At 33.2% G+C, this 19,356-nt stretch overlaps 3 protein-coding genes and 1 long non-coding RNA gene across 9 annotated transcripts; 2 read left to right on the top strand and 2 right to left on the bottom strand.

Moving 5' to 3' along the window:
- Positions 1-297: 297 nt before the first annotated feature.
- LOC139994841 (serine/threonine-protein kinase OSR1) lies at positions 298-15,997 on the bottom strand. 4 transcript variants are annotated; one of them, XM_072017806.1, is made up of 13 exons: positions 15,980-15,997; positions 13,652-13,960; positions 13,380-13,522; positions 9,363-9,491; positions 4,873-5,216; positions 3,632-3,744; positions 3,255-3,505; positions 2,560-2,732; positions 1,888-2,125; positions 1,616-1,730; positions 1,267-1,532; positions 598-784; positions 298-521 (listed from the first exon to the last, which is right to left on the bottom strand). In XM_072017806.1, the coding sequence occupies exons 2-13, from the start codon at positions 13,661-13,663 to the stop codon at positions 444-446; spliced, it is 2,049 nt and encodes a 682-aa protein (XP_071873907.1). In that variant the 5' UTR covers positions 13,664-13,960; positions 15,980-15,997; the 3' UTR covers positions 298-443. The 4 variants fall into 4 exon arrangements, with proteins under 4 accessions (XP_071873907.1, XP_071873906.1, XP_071873908.1 ...); XM_072017805.1 differs by lacking the exon at positions 15,980-15,997 and adding an exon at positions 15,522-15,540; XM_072017807.1 differs by lacking the exon at positions 15,980-15,997 and adding an exon at positions 15,522-15,539 and having other exon boundaries at positions 1,888-2,123; positions 2,567-2,732.
- On the top strand, positions 4,485-5,763 carry LOC139994849 (uncharacterized). The gene is made up of 2 exons (XR_011801775.1): positions 4,485-4,774; positions 4,832-5,763. It is a non-coding gene; the product is annotated as an uncharacterized lncRNA (long non-coding RNA).
- Positions 7,835-16,747, top strand: LOC139994847 (uncharacterized). 2 transcript variants are annotated; one of them, XM_072017827.1, is made up of 4 exons: positions 7,835-8,095; positions 15,486-15,710; positions 15,783-15,932; positions 16,312-16,747. In XM_072017827.1, exons 1-4 carry the CDS (start codon positions 8,069-8,071, stop codon positions 16,477-16,479), a joined length of 570 nt encoding a protein of 189 aa, XP_071873928.1. In that variant the 5' UTR covers positions 7,835-8,068; the 3' UTR covers positions 16,480-16,747. The 2 variants fall into 2 exon arrangements, with proteins under 2 accessions (XP_071873928.1, XP_071873926.1); XM_072017825.1 differs by lacking the exon at positions 7,835-8,095 and adding an exon at positions 14,379-15,126.
- On the bottom strand, positions 15,436-19,340 carry Dus3 (Dihydrouridine synthase 3). Of its 2 annotated transcripts, XM_072017803.1 has the most exons (7): positions 19,180-19,321; positions 17,637-18,918; positions 17,177-17,544; positions 16,974-17,102; positions 16,241-16,904; positions 15,980-16,067; positions 15,436-15,874 (listed from the first exon to the last, which is right to left on the bottom strand). In XM_072017803.1, the coding sequence occupies exons 1-5, from the start codon at positions 19,266-19,268 to the stop codon at positions 16,832-16,834; spliced, it is 1,941 nt and encodes a 646-aa protein (XP_071873904.1). In that variant the 5' UTR covers positions 19,269-19,321; the 3' UTR covers positions 15,436-15,874; positions 15,980-16,067; positions 16,241-16,831. The 2 variants fall into 2 exon arrangements, with proteins under 2 accessions (XP_071873904.1, XP_071873905.1); XM_072017804.1 differs by lacking the exons at positions 15,436-15,874; positions 15,980-16,067 and having other exon boundaries at positions 16,650-16,904; positions 19,180-19,340.
- Positions 19,341-19,356: the final 16 nt, after the last annotated feature.

Raw genomic sequence — 19,356 nt, 5'->3', positions numbered from 1 at the left:
CAGAATATTCCACGCTAATTTTTATAGTATATTTTACGTCATAAAGACCATCAATAACATATATCGTGCAAAGTATAAAATACACAAATCAAAATTAAATACTTTAAAACTAAATATAATCAGACTTAAAATTAACCTTTGTTTCCTATAATCCAACAATATCAACTGAGGGCTAGGCATTTCTTTTCCAATACGGGCCACTCTCTTCATTTGGCACTCGTAGTTTGTATTTCATATGTTTATGGTTAAAACTAAGGAAGTGAAAGTAACAAAAGCCGTGAGAAAGCAACAAACGAATGGTAGAATTGAGTTTAAGAATTGGTAAATCTTTTTTCTCAAATTCTCAGATATCGAGAGAATCCATCAGCTTTTGATACTTTCCATTCTCTGAACTGACGTTTAAGAATGGTATCCTGAGAGATTTCGAGAACTTCCGTGTTGCTTTAATCGGTGATGGAGATCTGAGCAAATCCTATTAATGCCTTGTCGTCCGGCACTTCGTTCGCTGCATGACCAGAATTCTGAAACAATATCATTTACATTTAACTATCGTTTGATCTTCCTAGCCTCAAGATGTTGCTACGGAAGAAGGTTTACCAGTGAAAACGTTACAGTCCGCAACTGGCCGGCACTGTCTATGAGTTTTTGCAAGTTTGCAGCGATCACGACGATATCCTTGCCGTCAACCAAACCTGCACCAACTAGCTCCGCTGCGATTCCTTCGGCGGAATCTACTCCAACAGCGAATTCGAATCTGATGTCGTTAAGCTCTCGTTTCTGGTTTCTAAACAGGAAACGATTTTCTATTCAATAGGAAATTACAATTTAGGCACTATTTTCATTCAAATATTTTATATTATAAGAAAAAGATTAAGTTAGCAATAGCTGTAAAAGATTAGGAACTGGGTAGGAACGTACTCGGATTTGTCTTCAAGGGTGAAATGGGTTTCAGGACGTCTGTAATAAAAATATAATAACGTAAAATAAGTGAAAAAGGAAATAGAAATTTATAGGAGAGAAAATGTTTTAATTCTGAAATGAATATTTTGTGACAAATGAAGACCACATGAGACAAATATGATACATTCATTTAAATTTTGATATGGAATTGGTTGACTATATTGAATTTTTAAACTGCTTTATTATAAAAGGCGAGAAATGTGAGTTAACATATTTTTTATTAGCGGTCTTGAAATTTGAAATTTGAAAAGGTTGCGAATATAGTATTGAAATTAAAAAATGGTAAAATATAATTAAAAGATGTACCGTAATCTTAGCACCAAGTTTATAGGAACATTCGACTCGGTGGCTTGCACAACAATGTGACTTCGTGCTGACTTCACTTGTCCATAAAACTCCTCTTCTGGTTCCTCTTCGGTACTAGATGCGTTTTCGATCGTGTTAACTGGCAGAGCTTCTTTTCCCTCATCGCCACTAGACGCGCTACTGTCTTCTTCCTCTGAAGACCAAACCCATTCTCCTGTAACTGTTCTGTGTAGACGACCCGATGTGCCGGGTTGTCTCTTTGAAGCCTGGAATAAATACAAAAATAATAAAGTATAAATATAAATTATAAACTACTGGTTTATAAAAATTTAATAAGGAAGAAATATACCTTTTGTACTCGAGTTTCGAGACTAGGACCACAAGCTACCAAAGTCTGTTGTAAATACTTTTTATCCTTTGCTTTTTTGAAGAATGGATGTTTCAGCAGTTCTGTTGCTGTTGGTCTGTAAAATTATTCTCCTTTAATATTTATTGTATAATTTTTCAATTTCTTTAATCTACGAAGAACCAACATTTCATTTGCAATTTTGTTTCAGTCAATTTATTACTATTGTTTGGCCCTTAATAGATTAATAGAACAATTTTTCCAGTAAAATTAACCTCTTTGTTGGGTCTTTTTGCAAGCAATCGACAATCATTTTCCGGAATGTTTTTCCATAGGCTTTGTATTGGTCTTTATCGTCGGCGGCAGTATCTAAAGTTGGTGGGTCATTCTGCAGAGTTAACATCAGTACCTTCATTGGTGGATACTTATGGTATGGAGCTGTACCACTGGCCATTTCGATGGCAGTGATGCCAAGCGACCAAATATCTGCTTTGAAATCGTAGCCATGGTCCTGCAAGGATATTTGCATATCATAATTGATTTTACAATGTACGCATTAAATCGGAATGCCAATAGCGGGATCCAATCATGCTGCTCCAAACAGTTACATGCCTTTTATTTTAGTAATATTGAAGAAAAAAGATTTTGTAGTTAATAATAAATAATCTGATGGGCAAATAAAATAATTGTTACACAATTTACATGCTCAAGAGAACATACAAAAATTTAAAAATCCAAAGATTGAATTTAGAATTTTTTAAGTAAGCTAGAGTAGTCTTGTGAGAATTGGATATAATGTGTTAAGAAAAAGGCACTAGCTATTAGGTTAATACTAGATATTAATCTCTATGAAACAAAGATATGCAATTTCAAGAAGGCTACTGAACAGAAAAAGATAAATATGGACACCAAAAACGCAGGCTAAGAAGATGTAATGTTACTTTCCTCTCTCACCTGCTCCATGACCTCGGGTGCCATCCAGCAGGGTGTGCCCACAAACGTGTGTCTGACTTTTTGCCTGCTTAGATCTCGACCAGTCGCTAACCAGGCACTGACACCGAAGTCGGCTATCTGCACGGTGCCATCTTCTCCTAGTAGGATATTACCGGCTTTTATGTCCCTAATATTATTCTGTTATTAAAATTTGTCTATATATTATCAGAGAATCAAATACATTCAGTTTGCACTTCATTAGAAATTATTATTTCTATCACTGATCTCCAAAATTTTTTAATTACTTCAAAAACTAAAGAAGTCCAATACAAAATCTTTTTATGAATAAAAACATGTTAACCCTCCATCGACAACCTGAGCCATTTGTGAACTATTTTAAAGTGAATTATTTTTATTACAAAATTTTTTAAATATATGATGTAAAAGCTGATTGTATAGTATAGTAGAGACTTCAATAAGTATTCTAGAATTTCTTCATACTCTGGAAGCCTAGAAAAGTAACAAAATTAGGCTTGGCTATAAACAACCCAGTATATCCAGGGAGAGTTAATATCAATGCACTGTAAAACTGAATATTAGAAAACAGTAAGAATTTAAGGAAAATATCCAAGATACTTTGCAACTTAAACGTTGTGAATTAATTTTCCTTACACAATTTCATAAATCTAAAAGGAAATTGATAATATACCTGTGGATTTGCCCATTACTATGGAAGTATTCAAGGCCTTTGAGTACTTCTCGTAAGACTGTTGCTATTGTAGCTTCATCAAACACTCCATGTTTACAGTTTGTAGTTCTGGTTTTGTGTTTGATGATGTCCAATAGGGATCCACCTTCTAACAACCTGAGTACAAGCCAAAGCTCCTCTTTCACGACGAATGACGTGTAATATGTGACCACATTCTCGTGATTGCACGAGGACATTGCCTGTATTTCTTTCTGTCAACAAAAAGAGATTTTAAATAATTTAATACTTTCAGTAGTTATGTCTTTTTCCATAGTTCAATATATATTATCAAATAATTTTTCTAATTCTTCTTCAATAATATGTAATGTAGAAATTACCAGAAGTTCGTCCATGCTTGTGTTCCATTTTTCCAAATTTATTCTCTTGATCGCGCATTTTTCCTGTCGTGGAATGCAAAATGCTGCGTGTACTACGGCGGTTGCACCAACACCTGAAATAAAACGAATTATTATAATACACAATTTTAAATGAAGAATATAAAAATTTTCTACAATAAAATGTTGTACAGGTTGAATCGAATGTTTGAACAGTCGATGACGTAATTATACGTCATCACACGTCGTGTCGCTATCATGACGTAGTATTCTGTAGTATACTGACGCAGAATATGTACGTACTTTCCAAATTACATCTCTTTACCTCGTTTTAAGTTTTTAATTTTTTAATTTTTTAAGGGAAAAATGTATTATTTAATTAATAAGTTTATAAATTTAAAAAAAGACTTTTTTATACGGAAATTTGTCTATCAATTAATGACAACATTAAATTAAAACTAATATTTAATGTTTATACTTCAAAAGTTACTGCATGTATAAAAGCTGCAGCTTAAAACCTTAAAGTAATAATCATTTTAAACATTTATTGAAATAAAAAATGTTCTTAAAAACCTAATATAAATAACAGAATAAATATCTCAAAACTCTATTTTTAATACTCCAACAAATTATTATACAAGAGTTACGTTAAAACTTTAAGGTAGTTAATCATTTGAAACACTCATTAGAAGCAAAATGTTAAAATAATTAATTATTTTAAAAATATATTCGAAGTAATGATATCTTTAAAAAGCTAGTAATAATTCTATCTACGACAATTTATAAATATATCTGAAAAGCTTCTGCGAGTATTCTACGTATACATATTACATTAAAAATTACTGGATCCGTTTCTCAAGCAAGTTAACTAGGTTAGGACGTATTGGGCACCGGTATACGTGCTTTGGTTGAGAGCGAGCGAGACATTAGACTTTAAACATAGGTGTGAGAGAGATAGCCGCGTAAACGCAGACGGGGACAATGCGTCAATTTAAACCTCATTATTGACGATCGTAAAATCATCAATGTTTCAACATACTCAATTTCAAAACGTCGCGTTTTTAAGTAATGTTTCATTTAATGAGCCAAATAACTTTCTGTGTGCATAATGTCAAGAAGCAGAAGTAGCTATTCATTCGGAACCCGGTAAGAGTATCATGATGTCGATCCGTATTTTGAAAAATCTCATAAATGCTTTTGTAGTTGTAGTGGATGAGGGAAATAGCGAGGTAACGATTACTCACCAATAACCTCTTTGAGCTCATAGTCGTCCTTGGTGTTCGGCCAGCCCTGCACGACCGTGGTAGAGCTCGAGGACGCCATTTTGTTCGCCAGCGTCGTGCCAAGGCGTGCGTGCTTGCTGGTGCCTCGGGTGCCCCGCGCGAGAAGTAACACGCCGCTCTTTAAACGTGCACTACTACTGTTAGGTGCTTTCGGCTCACGTGGATCTCGAGGTTCCGCGCCTGCGCGTTGATGATTTTTCGCCGCAGGTGCGCCCGCGTTGTTCTTCGGCGGTGTCGACGCGCCGAACGACTTTTGCCGGAAAATACCCGGGGAACACGACGGCAAAACGTCTGGCGAGATTTTCCTAAAATTTAATGAAATATTTCATGTTTCATAAAGAAGGATTTGTTTTTATAACTTTACTGCAATCTTTGGGTTATTGTTTACCCATTGGTATTTTTTTTATGGCTAAAAGCTTCTGAATAATCATAAAAATCCAAAGAATTTATTTAACCCTACTGCTATCCTTATTATCGATTCATTCGGAAATCACCCAAGAAATGTTAAAATCAAATTTATGAAATACTAAAAATTGTAATATTTACATTTTATTATAATATTTTTTTCGAGGAAACTAGCAGAATAGAAAATTCAAGAGCCAAAACAGAGCTAAGAATCTGCTTGCTGTAAACATTTTTTTAAAATCTTATATATTTAATTTGAAATAGAATTACAAATATTTGATCGAGAAGATATGCTAGAGTTTGTTTAAAGGTTTGTTTCGGTAAACAATGCACGAATTAGGGACGGACTGTATTAAGGAGGCAATGACAATGTGTTTATTAAGTCTCAATTACATGTAATGTTGTCAAAATAAATGCGTCGACAAAGCGTCGACGCAACCTACGCAAGCCCCAATCTGATTCATTAAGTCGATTGGTCTTTCTTAGAGAAACCAACTACACGAGCAATAAATTCTAATTCAGAACAATTTGCTGATCCTAAAAGAATTTTCTTTCTGTTTTCAGTACTTTCGCTATTGTCATTATCATTATTTAAACAAACTCATTAAAAATCCATCCTAAAGAATAGAAAATAACTCTTACTTCGCTTACATACCATAGCTAGTGTATTGGTATACTATATGATACTCTATAGAAAGTGTACAAAAAACGCTACAATACTCCAACATCATCTCTGTAAAGTTCACATTGTGTGTCAACCAGAAAATGAAAAATTTTATTAAATTACAAGGAAATTTAAATGTAATTTTAGTCCCATTTCTGTTAAAATGATTGTTTACGTAGGTGGAACCGCATTAACGAATAGATTCTAATTCAGAACAATTTACCCTAGAGTAACTTTTTTTCCAGTACTTTCCCCATTGTCATTTCCATTATTTAAACAAATTCATTAAAAATCCACTCTAAGGAACACAAAATAACTTTTACTTCACTTACATACCATAGCGAGTGTATTATACACTGTAGAATATATATTAGAAACACTACAATACTCCAACGTCTTCTCTTTAAAGCACACATTGTATATTAACCAAAAAATGGAGGAAAATTTAAATGTCACTTTAGCCCCATTCTTATCGAAATGATTCTATTGCGTGGATAGAACTGCATTAAAGAAATTATCGAAATAAAATTAAACTGTATGACCTTTTTCTAACCCTGTTGCGACATGTCCTGTCCTCTTTAGAATGCACAATGTATATCAACCAAAATATGGAGGGAAATTTAAATATCACTTAGCATTCTTTTTGAGACGATTTCATTACATGGGTGGGACTACATTAAAGAAATTATCGAAATAAAATTAAGCTGTATGACCTTTCTAAAGTTGACTTTCCTGTTGTGATATTTCTATCGGGGGTTTACTCACCTAAGTGTCGAATAGCCGAGGATTAAAGTTTATCCGACATAAGCACTGCAGTCTGGTGCGCGGAATCCGTCACTACTGTCGAACAACAGTTGAAAAGATTTTTTCGGTGAGAGAGAACGAGAGTCGCGTGATACGTGACCGCGATATTAAGGTTAATCCTGGCCCGTCTGTCCAAGTCCCACCATAAACTCGGCACGCTTGTCGCGATTAGTAATTGAAGTGCTTTCATCATTGTTCGCGCGTATATCGAGAAGCAAGTTAAATAGAGAAAAAGGAAAGGAGAAAAGATAGAAAGAGAGAGAGAGAGAATCAAAGAAATGAGCGGGAAAGAGAAACAGGGATGCCAATCGCGGCACAGTTGAAGAAAACAAAGATGGAAAATGAAAGAATAGGTTAACACGTTGACTGTCGCTGTTGACGAATTTCCTATATTTTCTAACAAATTTCCTATATTAGGAGCCGCAACAGATCGAAATATACTATGGCATAATATTTAATTTTTGTAAAATATTATATTGTATTTGCACACATTTTTTCTAACAATATTATTTACAGACTGCGGATTTTTATTGCGAATGCGTATTTCTGTAAATTTAATCAAACAAATGAAATCTAAATAGAAATTTATTTCATCCATTGAATATTTTGTATATTATGTGCATTTTTGTAATTTCAAATTTTCTATATAATAGAACAAAAATTCGTAATCTAGTTACTTTAATCATTTACGTTATTAACAGTTCGTTAGTTTATGAAATTTATCTTATTTTAATGACTCTAAGAAATTTGGTAATGTGGGTGACTCATGACTAGCGCGGTAGTCAATGTGTTAAGAAGAAAATAGACGGAAAATTGTAAAATTTGAAAGTTTAGGAAAGGATAGGAAATCAAAGAATAGAATTGGTGTGTTTCTATGGGAGAAAAGGATAAAAGAAAGTGTATAAAGGATAAAGAAGGAAAATATACAAAAGAAAAGAAGAAAGAATTATACAATTAGGGAAAATGACAATATCGAATGTATCTTTCGAGTTATCGATATCAATATCAGGACGTGTCAATCGACATGATTAAAAAATTCAATTAAATGGTAGGCGATCAAATAGCTACGTGGAGATATTAGATTTCAGTATTTGCAAAAAGATCTATTGTCGATGTTCTTTACTTTTGAAATGACAAATGACCTAATGCGATCAAATCCTGTGGGTGATATAAAAGAGCTTGATAAAAGTTGAGAGAGCAGTGATCTGGCTCACGGCTTCTAATACAGGTGGCTTTTTGGACAGCACTATCGTTGAAGCTAGACAAATTGAAGATTCTACCATTATGCATCGATTATGTTATATTACCATGGTAAGTATTCACAAAATATATTAAGAATTTTATAAAAATTTTTACTTCAAATTAAAAAATTTTAACTTGAAAGTTTCAATCTTCAAAGTTTGTGCTCACAAAATTATAAATTTATAAATTGTATAATTTCAAATCTAGAAACTTGCATTCCAAAGTTTAAAATTTTTAAACTTTGATTAAAAAATCTCAGATTTCAAAATTTAATTACCAAAGTTGCAAATGTGATGATCTGACATTTATAAACTTTTATTAAAAAATTCCAAACCTCAAAATTTAAATGCCAAAACTTAAATACCCAAGTTCCAGATTAAAATATTTCAAATTTTTTAATTTGAAACCCAAATTGTGATTGTTCATAACCTAAACACCAAAGTTTCATATTTAGAAGTATAATTTTAAATTTGAAAATTTGTATTTAAAGTCTCATGGAATGGAAGTTATAGCGAGGAATAACAATGTACATTGCAAAATGTTTGCACTTTTGCGTACATAATCGTATCCTATATATATAACATGCTGGCAGCTTTAAACACTTTAATTATCATGGATGTACTACTACGTCATTAAGAAAACTTGCGTTGTTTGCCATCGAACTATTAGTACGTCTCCGTGTGTTCATCGTGCCCATTCGTAATAATTCATTTAGAAAGACATTAAACGCACTCGTTAATTTGCAACGTAAATCGCGATTAAATTTAGCGTTTCCAAGTTTAAATTTATCGTCGCACATATAATTTTAACAAGCATGCAGACGATTAACGTAATTAAATGAAAATAATTCAAATCGGCACTTTAACTAGAAATATGGTAATTGCCTTTGAGATTAGTTCATAAAAATTTATCGATTTTACAATTATAATAACTATGGTTACAATTTCAAATACCTCTCAATAGAACAAGCATTGTTTCTGAGATTGATTCGTAAAAATTTTATCCGCTTTATAATTTAACAATTGTGAATACAATTTCAGGTACGTCTATGATTTTTAGAAACGAACAACAGTTTGAATGCATCTCAAATTTCAATAAGTTCTGTTGATATTAGAAATCCCTAGACCACTCACCAGTAAGCAAAACCAGTCACGTGACCGCACGGGCAACAATCCATCATTATTAAATAACCGAATAACCGTCAATGCTTTTGAATTCGATGCAACGCAATTTAAAACGAACCTTCTAAAACCACAATTGAAACGAATTGCTACGTGGGGAGGGTCGATGAAATCCCGAATTACACGAGCAAAATGAGAACAATGCTGGTACTCACCTATTTCTCCCGAGTACTAATGTCGTCAAGAACCTGTTGTCTTGGAACTTCAATCGTTCTTCTTCTGTAGACATAGGCGCCGCGGCGCCAAGCGTGCCGGTCTTACGTTGCCTCATGCTGCCCGTAATTCTGCGAACAAACGAACGTCTAAGTTACACAGGTTGCATACTGCAGGGGTCTCTCGCGCTTATGCTGAATACATTCGTTAATTAATAATTACACTGCTTAAATTTGTTAATCAATAATTACGCTGCTTTCTCTAATGAATATACCACGGGTTTTTATACAAATTCATATTGTTGAGAATATAATTAAAAAGGTAGAATCTTAGTAGGAAATTATTTTACTCACTAAGTATTATAGAGAGCAATATACTTTGGATATTTTATTTTTTTTTTTTTAACATTATGTGTATTTTGTGAAACTTCGCAAATTTCATATAAATGCATAAATATCCAGAATCTGCTAATGAGATATTAAAATATAAATGGAATTATTTAATTTTTTCCATGAGATTATTAATATATTTAGTTTGAAGATTCTTTCGTTAGTATTATTGAGATATTCTTATTGTAATATTCTCTGAATTTTCTCCCATTTGATTGAATATTGTTGAACATTGTTTGGAATTTATATTGTTGATTATACAATTTTTAGTTTTTATCTTTCAATATTGTTGTAATGGAATAGGAACTACAGAATGCTTTTTCTGTCCTGGCAACATATTATTTGCATTCGTCCAGAACGCTGACTGAGGTCCCCGTGCTGTCAGCGTGTGGAATATTTCTAAATTGGCGGTCAGTCGATTGTCACCTAAATACCTAAATGGAATAATTGGAGCTGGATTGGCCTTACCGGCTATTTTTAGCCAACATCAAGGGGTAGCTCCTATCTGGCTACCTAAAAATAATCTTATAGCGAATGGACCTTTGGTTGTTTTCAGTCTGTGCCCCTAAGAAATATTTTAAATATCCTAACGTATGATAATAATTCAACATTTTCATCGGTTTAAAATGAAACAGAAGAATAAAGTAGATACAGTTAGGGTGAAGGTATTCAAAGATACAGAACATTATAACGAGTCAAATTTCATGGTTTTGAAGAATAATTCTCATTTTTCGAATAGCTATTGAATTTTCGTACACGTCATTCGCGATTTGCTAATAGGATTAAATTCGTCCTCGCGAAAATGTCTTGCCAGCATGATCTAATTGTCTCTTTAAACACAAGGTACTCGTGTGCATTCCTTCTTAATATAGTTATACACAAGCTTGCTGTCTTGAGTAAAAAATATTCCCCAGCAAATTTTCCCTAGCAACGGGAAGTTTTATCTTAAAAAAAAGTTGTCACCAAAATGTTAATTGGACTCGTTACATTCTTCAGATGTTCCATTATATCCAAAGTATTTAAAAAGGGCAAACAGTTACAGGAAAAAAGGAAACGCCATATGGAGTTAGTATTAGCAGAAATTATCTTCAGCAAATTGAGTAATTGTATTTATCGACTGTTGATAAAAGAGTCAAAAGAATTGCAAACAACTTTTTGCGAATTTGAACAATAAAACTAAGCAATTCTAATAAGTATCAATTAAAAATAGATGAACATGTAAAAGAGACAGAATGAAGAAATAAAAATTTGAGAGGATCATGCGAGATGAATGTAGGTAGAGCGACACGTCGACTATAGACTTAAATTAAAGCCGTTGTTCTGCTCAGGAAATGAAACTTTTAACCCAAATAAGATGCTCGTGCAAAAGCTGCGACAAGCTTTGAAACAGCTCTATAACAGAGAAAGAGAAAAATTTCTTTACAAATATTTATAAAAACGATTATACTATTTCCAAATATGATAACTAAACTATTTCAGTTTCACAAAAATTAAGTTCTAATTTTTTTATTAAAGAATGTAAAGCGAGAAATTTACATTTTTATTGGCTAAGTCACAGTGGCTAACTAACCGAAAGGAAATGTATAGACTCCAGTCTTACAAAGTGGAAAACAGAATGATTAGAACACTTGCTATCTTATGACTGGCAACATGGAGCGAATAACGTATTGAAACAACAGCAAACACATCACGTAGTATTTTAATGGGATTCTTGCCGCATAGTTACCACTTATGATAAAGAATTTAATTGATTTCCTAAATTAACGAGTCTAATAGCCTCTTCTCTGCTAATCGTTCCCGTTTACAAGCCGCGTCCCGTCCACAATTTCGTGTTCTGAATTGCGTGCTAGCCGGTTATCTTCTCCAATTCCTTAACATTTAACAAATGAAATTACACAGTTTCTCAATTGAAAAATAGTCCATATTATTCTATAATTAATATGCTATAGTAGAATTTATATAATTATATATATTTTATTTTTTTTATTTGAATAAAGTTTACAATTTGTTCACTTTGACTATTATTCTCTGTTTAATATATTATGGAAGAATTTTTATAATTGTAGTAATTCTTTTTATTATTTTAGTGAATAATTTTTAATGAAATTTATAAGTTAATGACCTTGACTATTGCCTTCTATCGTGATAGTATTTTTATTTGATTTTATGTCTTTTAATTGATAGCACATTCAACTCTGACAGTCGAACGTAATGGTATAAAGGCTATTAATAAATTTAAATAAGGCTAATACGTTTTGCAAAGTCCCAGTAAACGAGTGTGTCGACTGTCCACGAGAAATTCCCGGCAAAAACTGTTCGAAATAGGTCAACACTTGCTGATCCTTGTCAATATTATCAAAGAGAGCACATGTTTGTGTTTAATTTTTTCTTTGACAGCAGTTACGTGAACACTTATTCCACTGTACTTTATTTCATAATTGATGGTACACGGACATGTCTTTTTCAGTATATAGATAGTCACTTCGTGCAGGCACATTAATTCTTCGAACAACTAAAAAAAAAAAAAAAAAAAAAAAAAAAAGGAAAATATTATAGATTTAGAGAAGGAAAAATGAAGAAGAATTTGAAGCAAAATGCTACCATAATAATCTTATGTCTATCTTAATTTCTTAGATACCACGTGAATTTATTGAAACGACTTTGCATTGAGACCAAGTCAAGTGGCGTACACGTTTCAACAAACAATCTGATGATTTTAGATTAGATGACCCCTGCTATTATTCAGTTCCTGATTTTTTCCCAACTCGTTTAATTTTTTAATTATGGACGAATACCATAAGTCGTAATAAATCATCATTTTTGACAATATTCAAGACGTTCTTCTGAAGAAAAGAAAAAGGAGAATTTCGAGTGACCAACTGCTTAAGTTCTGTCTAACAGTATTCGTCAATGGAACCTTTGCTCAAGAGGTCGAGGGTCAATTGGTTATTAACTCAGACAGCAGTAACGGCTATTAAACCGTTTCACTGTCATAAAAATTGCCGTAAAAAAGCGAGAAAATCACGTTCTTGCACGAGTCATCCCAAAATCAGAATACTAAAAATGCGACAATCAAAACTGTAGTAGATTATTATCCATTCCTCCTTAAGAGTATCAAGAATTCCTCAATGTAGAATTCTATGAATTCTGACGTAATTCCACTTTGGTCTACTTATCCTGAGAATTTTACTAAAAAGAGAATTAACACTCAAATCACCAATGATTAAATTATAAAACATATACCAATGAAAGAATGAAACCTACATGCCTATTATCTATATACCTTACAAAGGAAAAGAAAATCTCTCTAAAAAATTATAAACTGTAATCATACATCAATTATAGATAATCATTTTGTTCTAATATCTAATTCATTGCGACTAATAATTCATCCATCCTCCAACTACTTTCAACAACAAACAATTTCTTAGAAATTCTAAGCAAACAGTTCCAATAATGCCAGTGTTCCCATTTGCAACCAATAACAGTGCCTTGAAGCATAAATTGTCATTGCATCCATTTCCATCCAGTTTATCTTCATTATTGGGCAACAAACAAGCATCAAAGCATACAGGGAACAGAAAGCACAGCGGCTTATCTAAAGTTATCTCTTATCTGCTTGTATCTCACCTGCCGGACGTTGACTTCACAGATCCATTCGCGTACAGGTCGGCTGCCATATCAATCGTGCTGGTCCACTCGCATCTCCCTCCACTTGGACACGTGTTTGTTCCAGAAGAAGATATCGGTCCGACCGATTTCACCGGCTGTCTCTAGACAGCCAGAAAAAAAAAAAAGAAAAAAGAAACAGTTCACTAACAATGGCCAACCTTGACCGAGTTCGTTCTCACTGGACCAGTGAGCCGGTCCCAAAGCACGATCACGTTTTTGGACACCCTTACGGGAATCGTCATGTCGATTTCTTCAATGATTATAACGATGCAAATGCTCCTTTCACTGTTTGTTCTTCTATGGTATTGAGATGAGTTGGAAAAAGCACACGTTGGAAGAACGCAATTCGGTGGATACCGGAACGTGAAGTAGCAAAAACGTCACTGCTGGCAGAGATGCAGTCGGATCGTCCTGAGTTTGTCGTCGACTGAACTATGTCAGACGGGGGCACTGTCAATTGGATAACTACCTACTACACAGCGACGTGCCACCGCGTGGAGAATACGCTTGATAGTGGTCCGAGCTGACGACCTCCCCTCCTGAAAGTGTTAATTCACTTTTAATTTTGGCCATTTGGTGAACAATGCTTTAGTTTTAGACGCTTTGAGGTGTAATAATTGCTACTGACTTAGGGTTTAAGATGTATTATTGGGAGAAGACAGTTTTAAGGCACCCTTAGAGAAGAATTTTTATTTTTTGAATTTCTAATCATTAGACTATGAATATTTGTGCATTTATGGGGGATTTGGAAGTAAAAAAGCGATGATTTCCAAAAATTCCATGATTTCACTTTCCTAATTACATCAATAGGAATAAAAATATCAATCCAAAAGAACCTACAGTAGAGGAATAATTTCCAAGCAGAAATATTAAATTAAATGGTCCATTCTCAAATTACAGTTACCTTTGGAAAAGGTTTATAGAAATTTTAATGACTTAGAGTATTTTTTGGATCTTTTGAGCAGTAAAGAATCTAGTTAAAGAGAACGTTTTCTGAAAAGACAATTATTTTGAAATTTAAAAATTATCAAATTTGTTGTTTAGTATTAGCTAGTACAGTTGAATGTTTTATTGTTTCCAAATTACTCTTCTGTTTTTGCTAGGTGAGTACTATTCCACAGTCAATTTAAAGGCAGAGTCACAGAGATCGGCACGGGGAAGACCAATTTATATCATACGACGCGAAGCACATCAGCTCAATCACAATCGACCTTGCTGACCGGTTCATAATCTGTTTTTCGCGGGACTAACATCATCTTCAAAGATTCGTCAACACGCTGCTCTGATTTCTGACATCACTAAACAATTGATCACGAGACTAGCTCGATTAATCCTCTGTTAAATTTCAATTAATGATCTTCATTGAACTAGTTTAATATATGTTCACCACGCTGCTCCTGCCGTAGATACTTTAACACAATTCCAGTCAATATATTGAAAAATTAATTCTATATATTCTTTTGTATATTCTTTTATAGACATGTTTATTGAAATGATAAAGACGATGATATCATGCGTTTTTAATGATATTTCGTGACATCATGTTGCGTCATCGTTAAAATTTAAGCATTGACGGAGGTCTCAGTCAGCGTTAGAGACCTATCAAACTTGATAAAGCATAAATCGTATGCAGAGGGTTCTACCAAGTGGGAATGGAAGTGGAGTGAATCAGTCGTTTAATAATGTAGTAACTGACAAAATGCCAGTACGATTGTCGATTATTGATGTTTTACGTTTTCTTTTTTAGCTTTGATCCTCTAGACTTGATCTCTCAACATTTCTCCTTACTATGATAGCCAAAATCTTTATTCTTTTAATACAGTATAGCTACATTTGTAGCTAATCCAATTCTCATTATACAATTCGTAATTGCTTCAATTGCATTCTCTATAATGTATCTTATATATATATATATATGTATATAAGCTGTACTGTATTAGTGTTATATATATTAGAATGATATATTATATTAAATTTCTTAATTGGAGTAAAAAATAGAGTGGAAGTTTGACAATTCATAAAAAAGGTGAGTTCTATTTTATAATTCTTAAAATTTGTTTATAGCTTGCAGCTGTAGGAGTGTTAGGGATGGATTCCTACGATCTCTACAAGAAGTGCAACAGAAGTTTTCAGGAGTTAAAGAAATTGGATGTCACACAGTATCATGATCCTAGATATCATCCTCCCCTAGGGCGGGACCTCTTCTATCTACCTGAAGAAGAATATATCGAAAAGCTTGAGAACGGGCAGCAACGGTCCCTTAATAGAGACAATAGAAATTCATTGCCTGTCAGTCATACTGTACTTAACAAAGAGAAATAAAAGGAAAGCGACGTCTAACATTTTGTACTTTGTCTATAGGACTATCATAGTTTATGTGAAACTGTAACGGAAACAGTGCGGCTAGATGATTCTGAGTACGAGTACCAACCGCCTCTTTATCACGAAGTTTACTGTAAAAGTTACAATTTGTTAGATAGCTTGCAACGCGCCACGAATCCATCGAAGCAGGTAGATTGAAAAATAAAAAACAAATTCGGTAGTTTCAGCAAAATTACCTCAAATTTATAGTATATGTAAACTTCCATTGAATAAAGTACTGTAATTAGTAATTTAGGTGTTCCTCGAGTAGAGAAAGTCTGGAATCTGAAAGAAATGATTGTTTTACTCTCATAGTTGTAATACTGAAATTGTGAGTGTACAATAGTTTTTCTATTTGAAGTTAATTTAGTATTTTAGAGTGTATTAGGTTTTTATGATGGCAATTGTCAACGAATTAATATTTATATCTTGTGAATGCAATAACATAAAATATTAACCTTTGCCAATGACCAGCCTTGGAAGATCTCTTGTTTCTGCTCTTGTATTAAGTGAAGTATATTTATTTCAGAAATGCGTGCATAATGGCTTTCATTGCGTGCAAAGAAGTAAAAGCTTGTTATTGGTAAGGCGACGATGGGAGAACGAATGTTGGGAACCTTTCGTCAAGCAGATTGCCAGTGGTTGTGATTGCATGTGGCCAAAATCTGCCCTAGGAGATATAACTAATCATTACTAGTCTCCAATAGTCTATGTGTAGTCTATAGGTGAGGCAGGAAGATTAATGATTAAGGAATGGAAAGATAAATTTTTCTGGCATTACATTTCAATCCATTGATCACTTTGCAGTGGTGCAAAAGATAGAATCATTATGTATATTATGAATTATATGTAAATTTGTGATCTATATTATTTGTTAGTTAGAGTTGTTTATTTCATTGTTTTCCTTTTATGTAGCTATAAGTGCTTAACAAAATAAAAACGATTTTTTGTTCTTTTACCTAGAATTTATTCTATGTAGTAAATGTATATTAAAAATAGGAACGAAAAATATTGTAATACAAAACTATTCTGTTTACGTGACTTATATATTATTTCCACGAGTTCGCCTTGTGTTTTGGTAAAAAATGAAATCCTTCAGGCACTTTTCCTAGTAACATTTCTCTGAAAATGAAGTCCAAGTTAAAACAAAGCAATTGCGTTAGATACGACATTGAAATAAAATATTTTTACGATAATTTAATCCAGTCTGCACAATTTGAACTGGCCATTAGCGTTTCCATATCATCACGGCCTCTATAAAATGGAGGTCTTTCATTAATTCTTTGTGGTGGTTTCTCTAATATTCCAACAGGAATATACCTAAATAGAAATAGAATTTAATAATTTGCACAACATATGTATATACAGTATCAAAATTATAAAATTAAAATTACCTATGCAAGAAAGATATCCACTCCAACATAAACCTCCTCGTTGTCTCGACGCCACGAGTGTCCGAGCCCCAATGTTCAAGACCATATTTAGAATACTTTCTCAAGATCTCAAATCTTTCTGAACTTGATATATCAATCAACTTCTTTTCTTTTATTTCAGTGAATATCCATGGCTTTATCAATGCCCCACGTCCTATGGTGATGCCATTTATAGAAGTGTATGTATCTTGAACTCTCTGATAATCATCATATGATAAAATGTCTCCATTTCCAAATACTGGAATAGGGTCAGCTACTTTCGCGCATTTTTCTATATAATCCCAATCAGCTAACTTTGTGTACCTTTGTTCACGTGATCTTCCATGAACCTACATTAATTTACAATTAATAGTTAATATTTTTTAATATAATTTATTAAAGTCTTATCATAACAACTTCAGAGTATAATTAACTTACTCACAGTAATCATGGACACACCCCAATCACGAAACTTTGGCATCAAAGTATGTGCAATAGGTTTATCTATGTAAACCCCTGTTCTAGTTTTTACAGTTAAAGGTATATTCATAACCTGGCTAACAGATTTCACAACAGTTTCTAGAACATTTAATCGATTCAGCATACCACTGCCTCCTCCCTGTCTATAAATTAGATCTATGGGACAACCAAGATTCAAATCAATGAAATCAATATCAATTTCTTCATTCAGCAACTGTGCACATCTTGTTAATACTCCTGGGTTGTTTCCACAAAGCTGTACACCAAAGATGTCTTCGGATTCATGCCTTTTTACCAGAGCCCATTCTTCATGTGCTCCTTTCAATATCCTTGGTGCCAGAGCCATCTCTCCACAAGTTATGTCTGCTCCATATTCTTTGCATATTCTTCTAAATGGCAAGTTGCCTACTGTTGTTAATGGGCTTAACAATATCTTATTTTTCCAATCAATTTTTTTCTTTTCTGAGTCCCTACATTTTATTAAATCATAATCTTCAATGGGGCCAAGTTTCTTCTCTGTATTTTGAGTCTCAGAAGCTTTATTCTTAGACTCATTAATAGAAGTATCTAATATTGGACTATTTTTTACCTCCAATTTATCTCTGTCCAAGGATTCATCAATTTGTTTAATTTTTTCTATCCCTGGCTCTTGTTTAACATTTTTCCTAGATGGTCCATTTGCTTTAACAATATTTTCAGATTTAGAAAAATTATATTTGTGTTTTCTTAATTGTGTCTGAATATCTTTAGCTAAATGATTTTTTGTAGAAGGAGGCCTTTTCCTAAATTCATTTATTTTTTCCTTATCAATAATATTCAAACCTTCTTTTGTCAAGTGTTTGGAACCCATCCTACAGGCAGCACCACGTGGACACCTGCCGGTGAGCTCAAAAATATAGCATTCATCAGTGATATCATCTGGCTTAATTTTTAAATATTCAACTCTGTTGTGTAAAAATATGCACTGATTATTATCACACTTCTTTTCAGGCTCATCTACTGCTTGGTCAGCTACCCAAGGACATAAATTCAGTTCACGCTGTGTCTTAAATGGTGGTGGCCTTGCTTTGTTTTGCCCCCTGAGCTTTTCCTTTTTATCATCATTTTTAAGCTTTTTGGTTGGAGGCTCATCCAATATAGAAACATCCTCACTTAAATTAGTTGTATTATTTGATACTTTCTGTTTGTCAGTTTCAGTCAAACATTTTTCACTTAGAAGTCTTACATGATCTTCTATAATAAACCTGTGACATTTTATTATGAATAAATTTATTATACAAAAATAAAAGCATTTTTTTATCAGAAGATAAATTATTTAAGAAAATATTACGACATAGAAGTATTTTTGTGATCTGTATTTTATTGCGTTCGACAGAAAAGCTTTGCATAATGACAGAATGCCACGCGGTTCGAACAAATTGAGGTTATGTAATTATACATGTTATTTATATGAGTTACCTTGAAAAAATTGAATGTTAATAGTCAAAATAACAATGATTACTTACTCTTCTTTAATCAAGCAGACACCTTTTTGTTTATCATCACTGTAATCAAATGAACAATCTTCCACACATTTTTCACTGTAATCTGCCATTTCAAACAAGCGATTGCCTGAATAGATTTCGAGAGATCGATCAGTCGAGAACTCTGAGAATTCACGAATCATTGAAAACGGCGTTATT

The sequence above is a fragment of the Bombus fervidus genome, chromosome 15, assembly GCF_041682495.2.
Source record: "Bombus fervidus isolate BK054 chromosome 15, iyBomFerv1, whole genome shotgun sequence".
Taxonomy (NCBI): domain Eukaryota; kingdom Metazoa; phylum Arthropoda; class Insecta; order Hymenoptera; family Apidae; genus Bombus; species Bombus fervidus.
The sequence above is the reverse complement of the archived record's forward strand: the minus strand, read 5'-3'. Positions and strand labels throughout refer to the sequence as shown.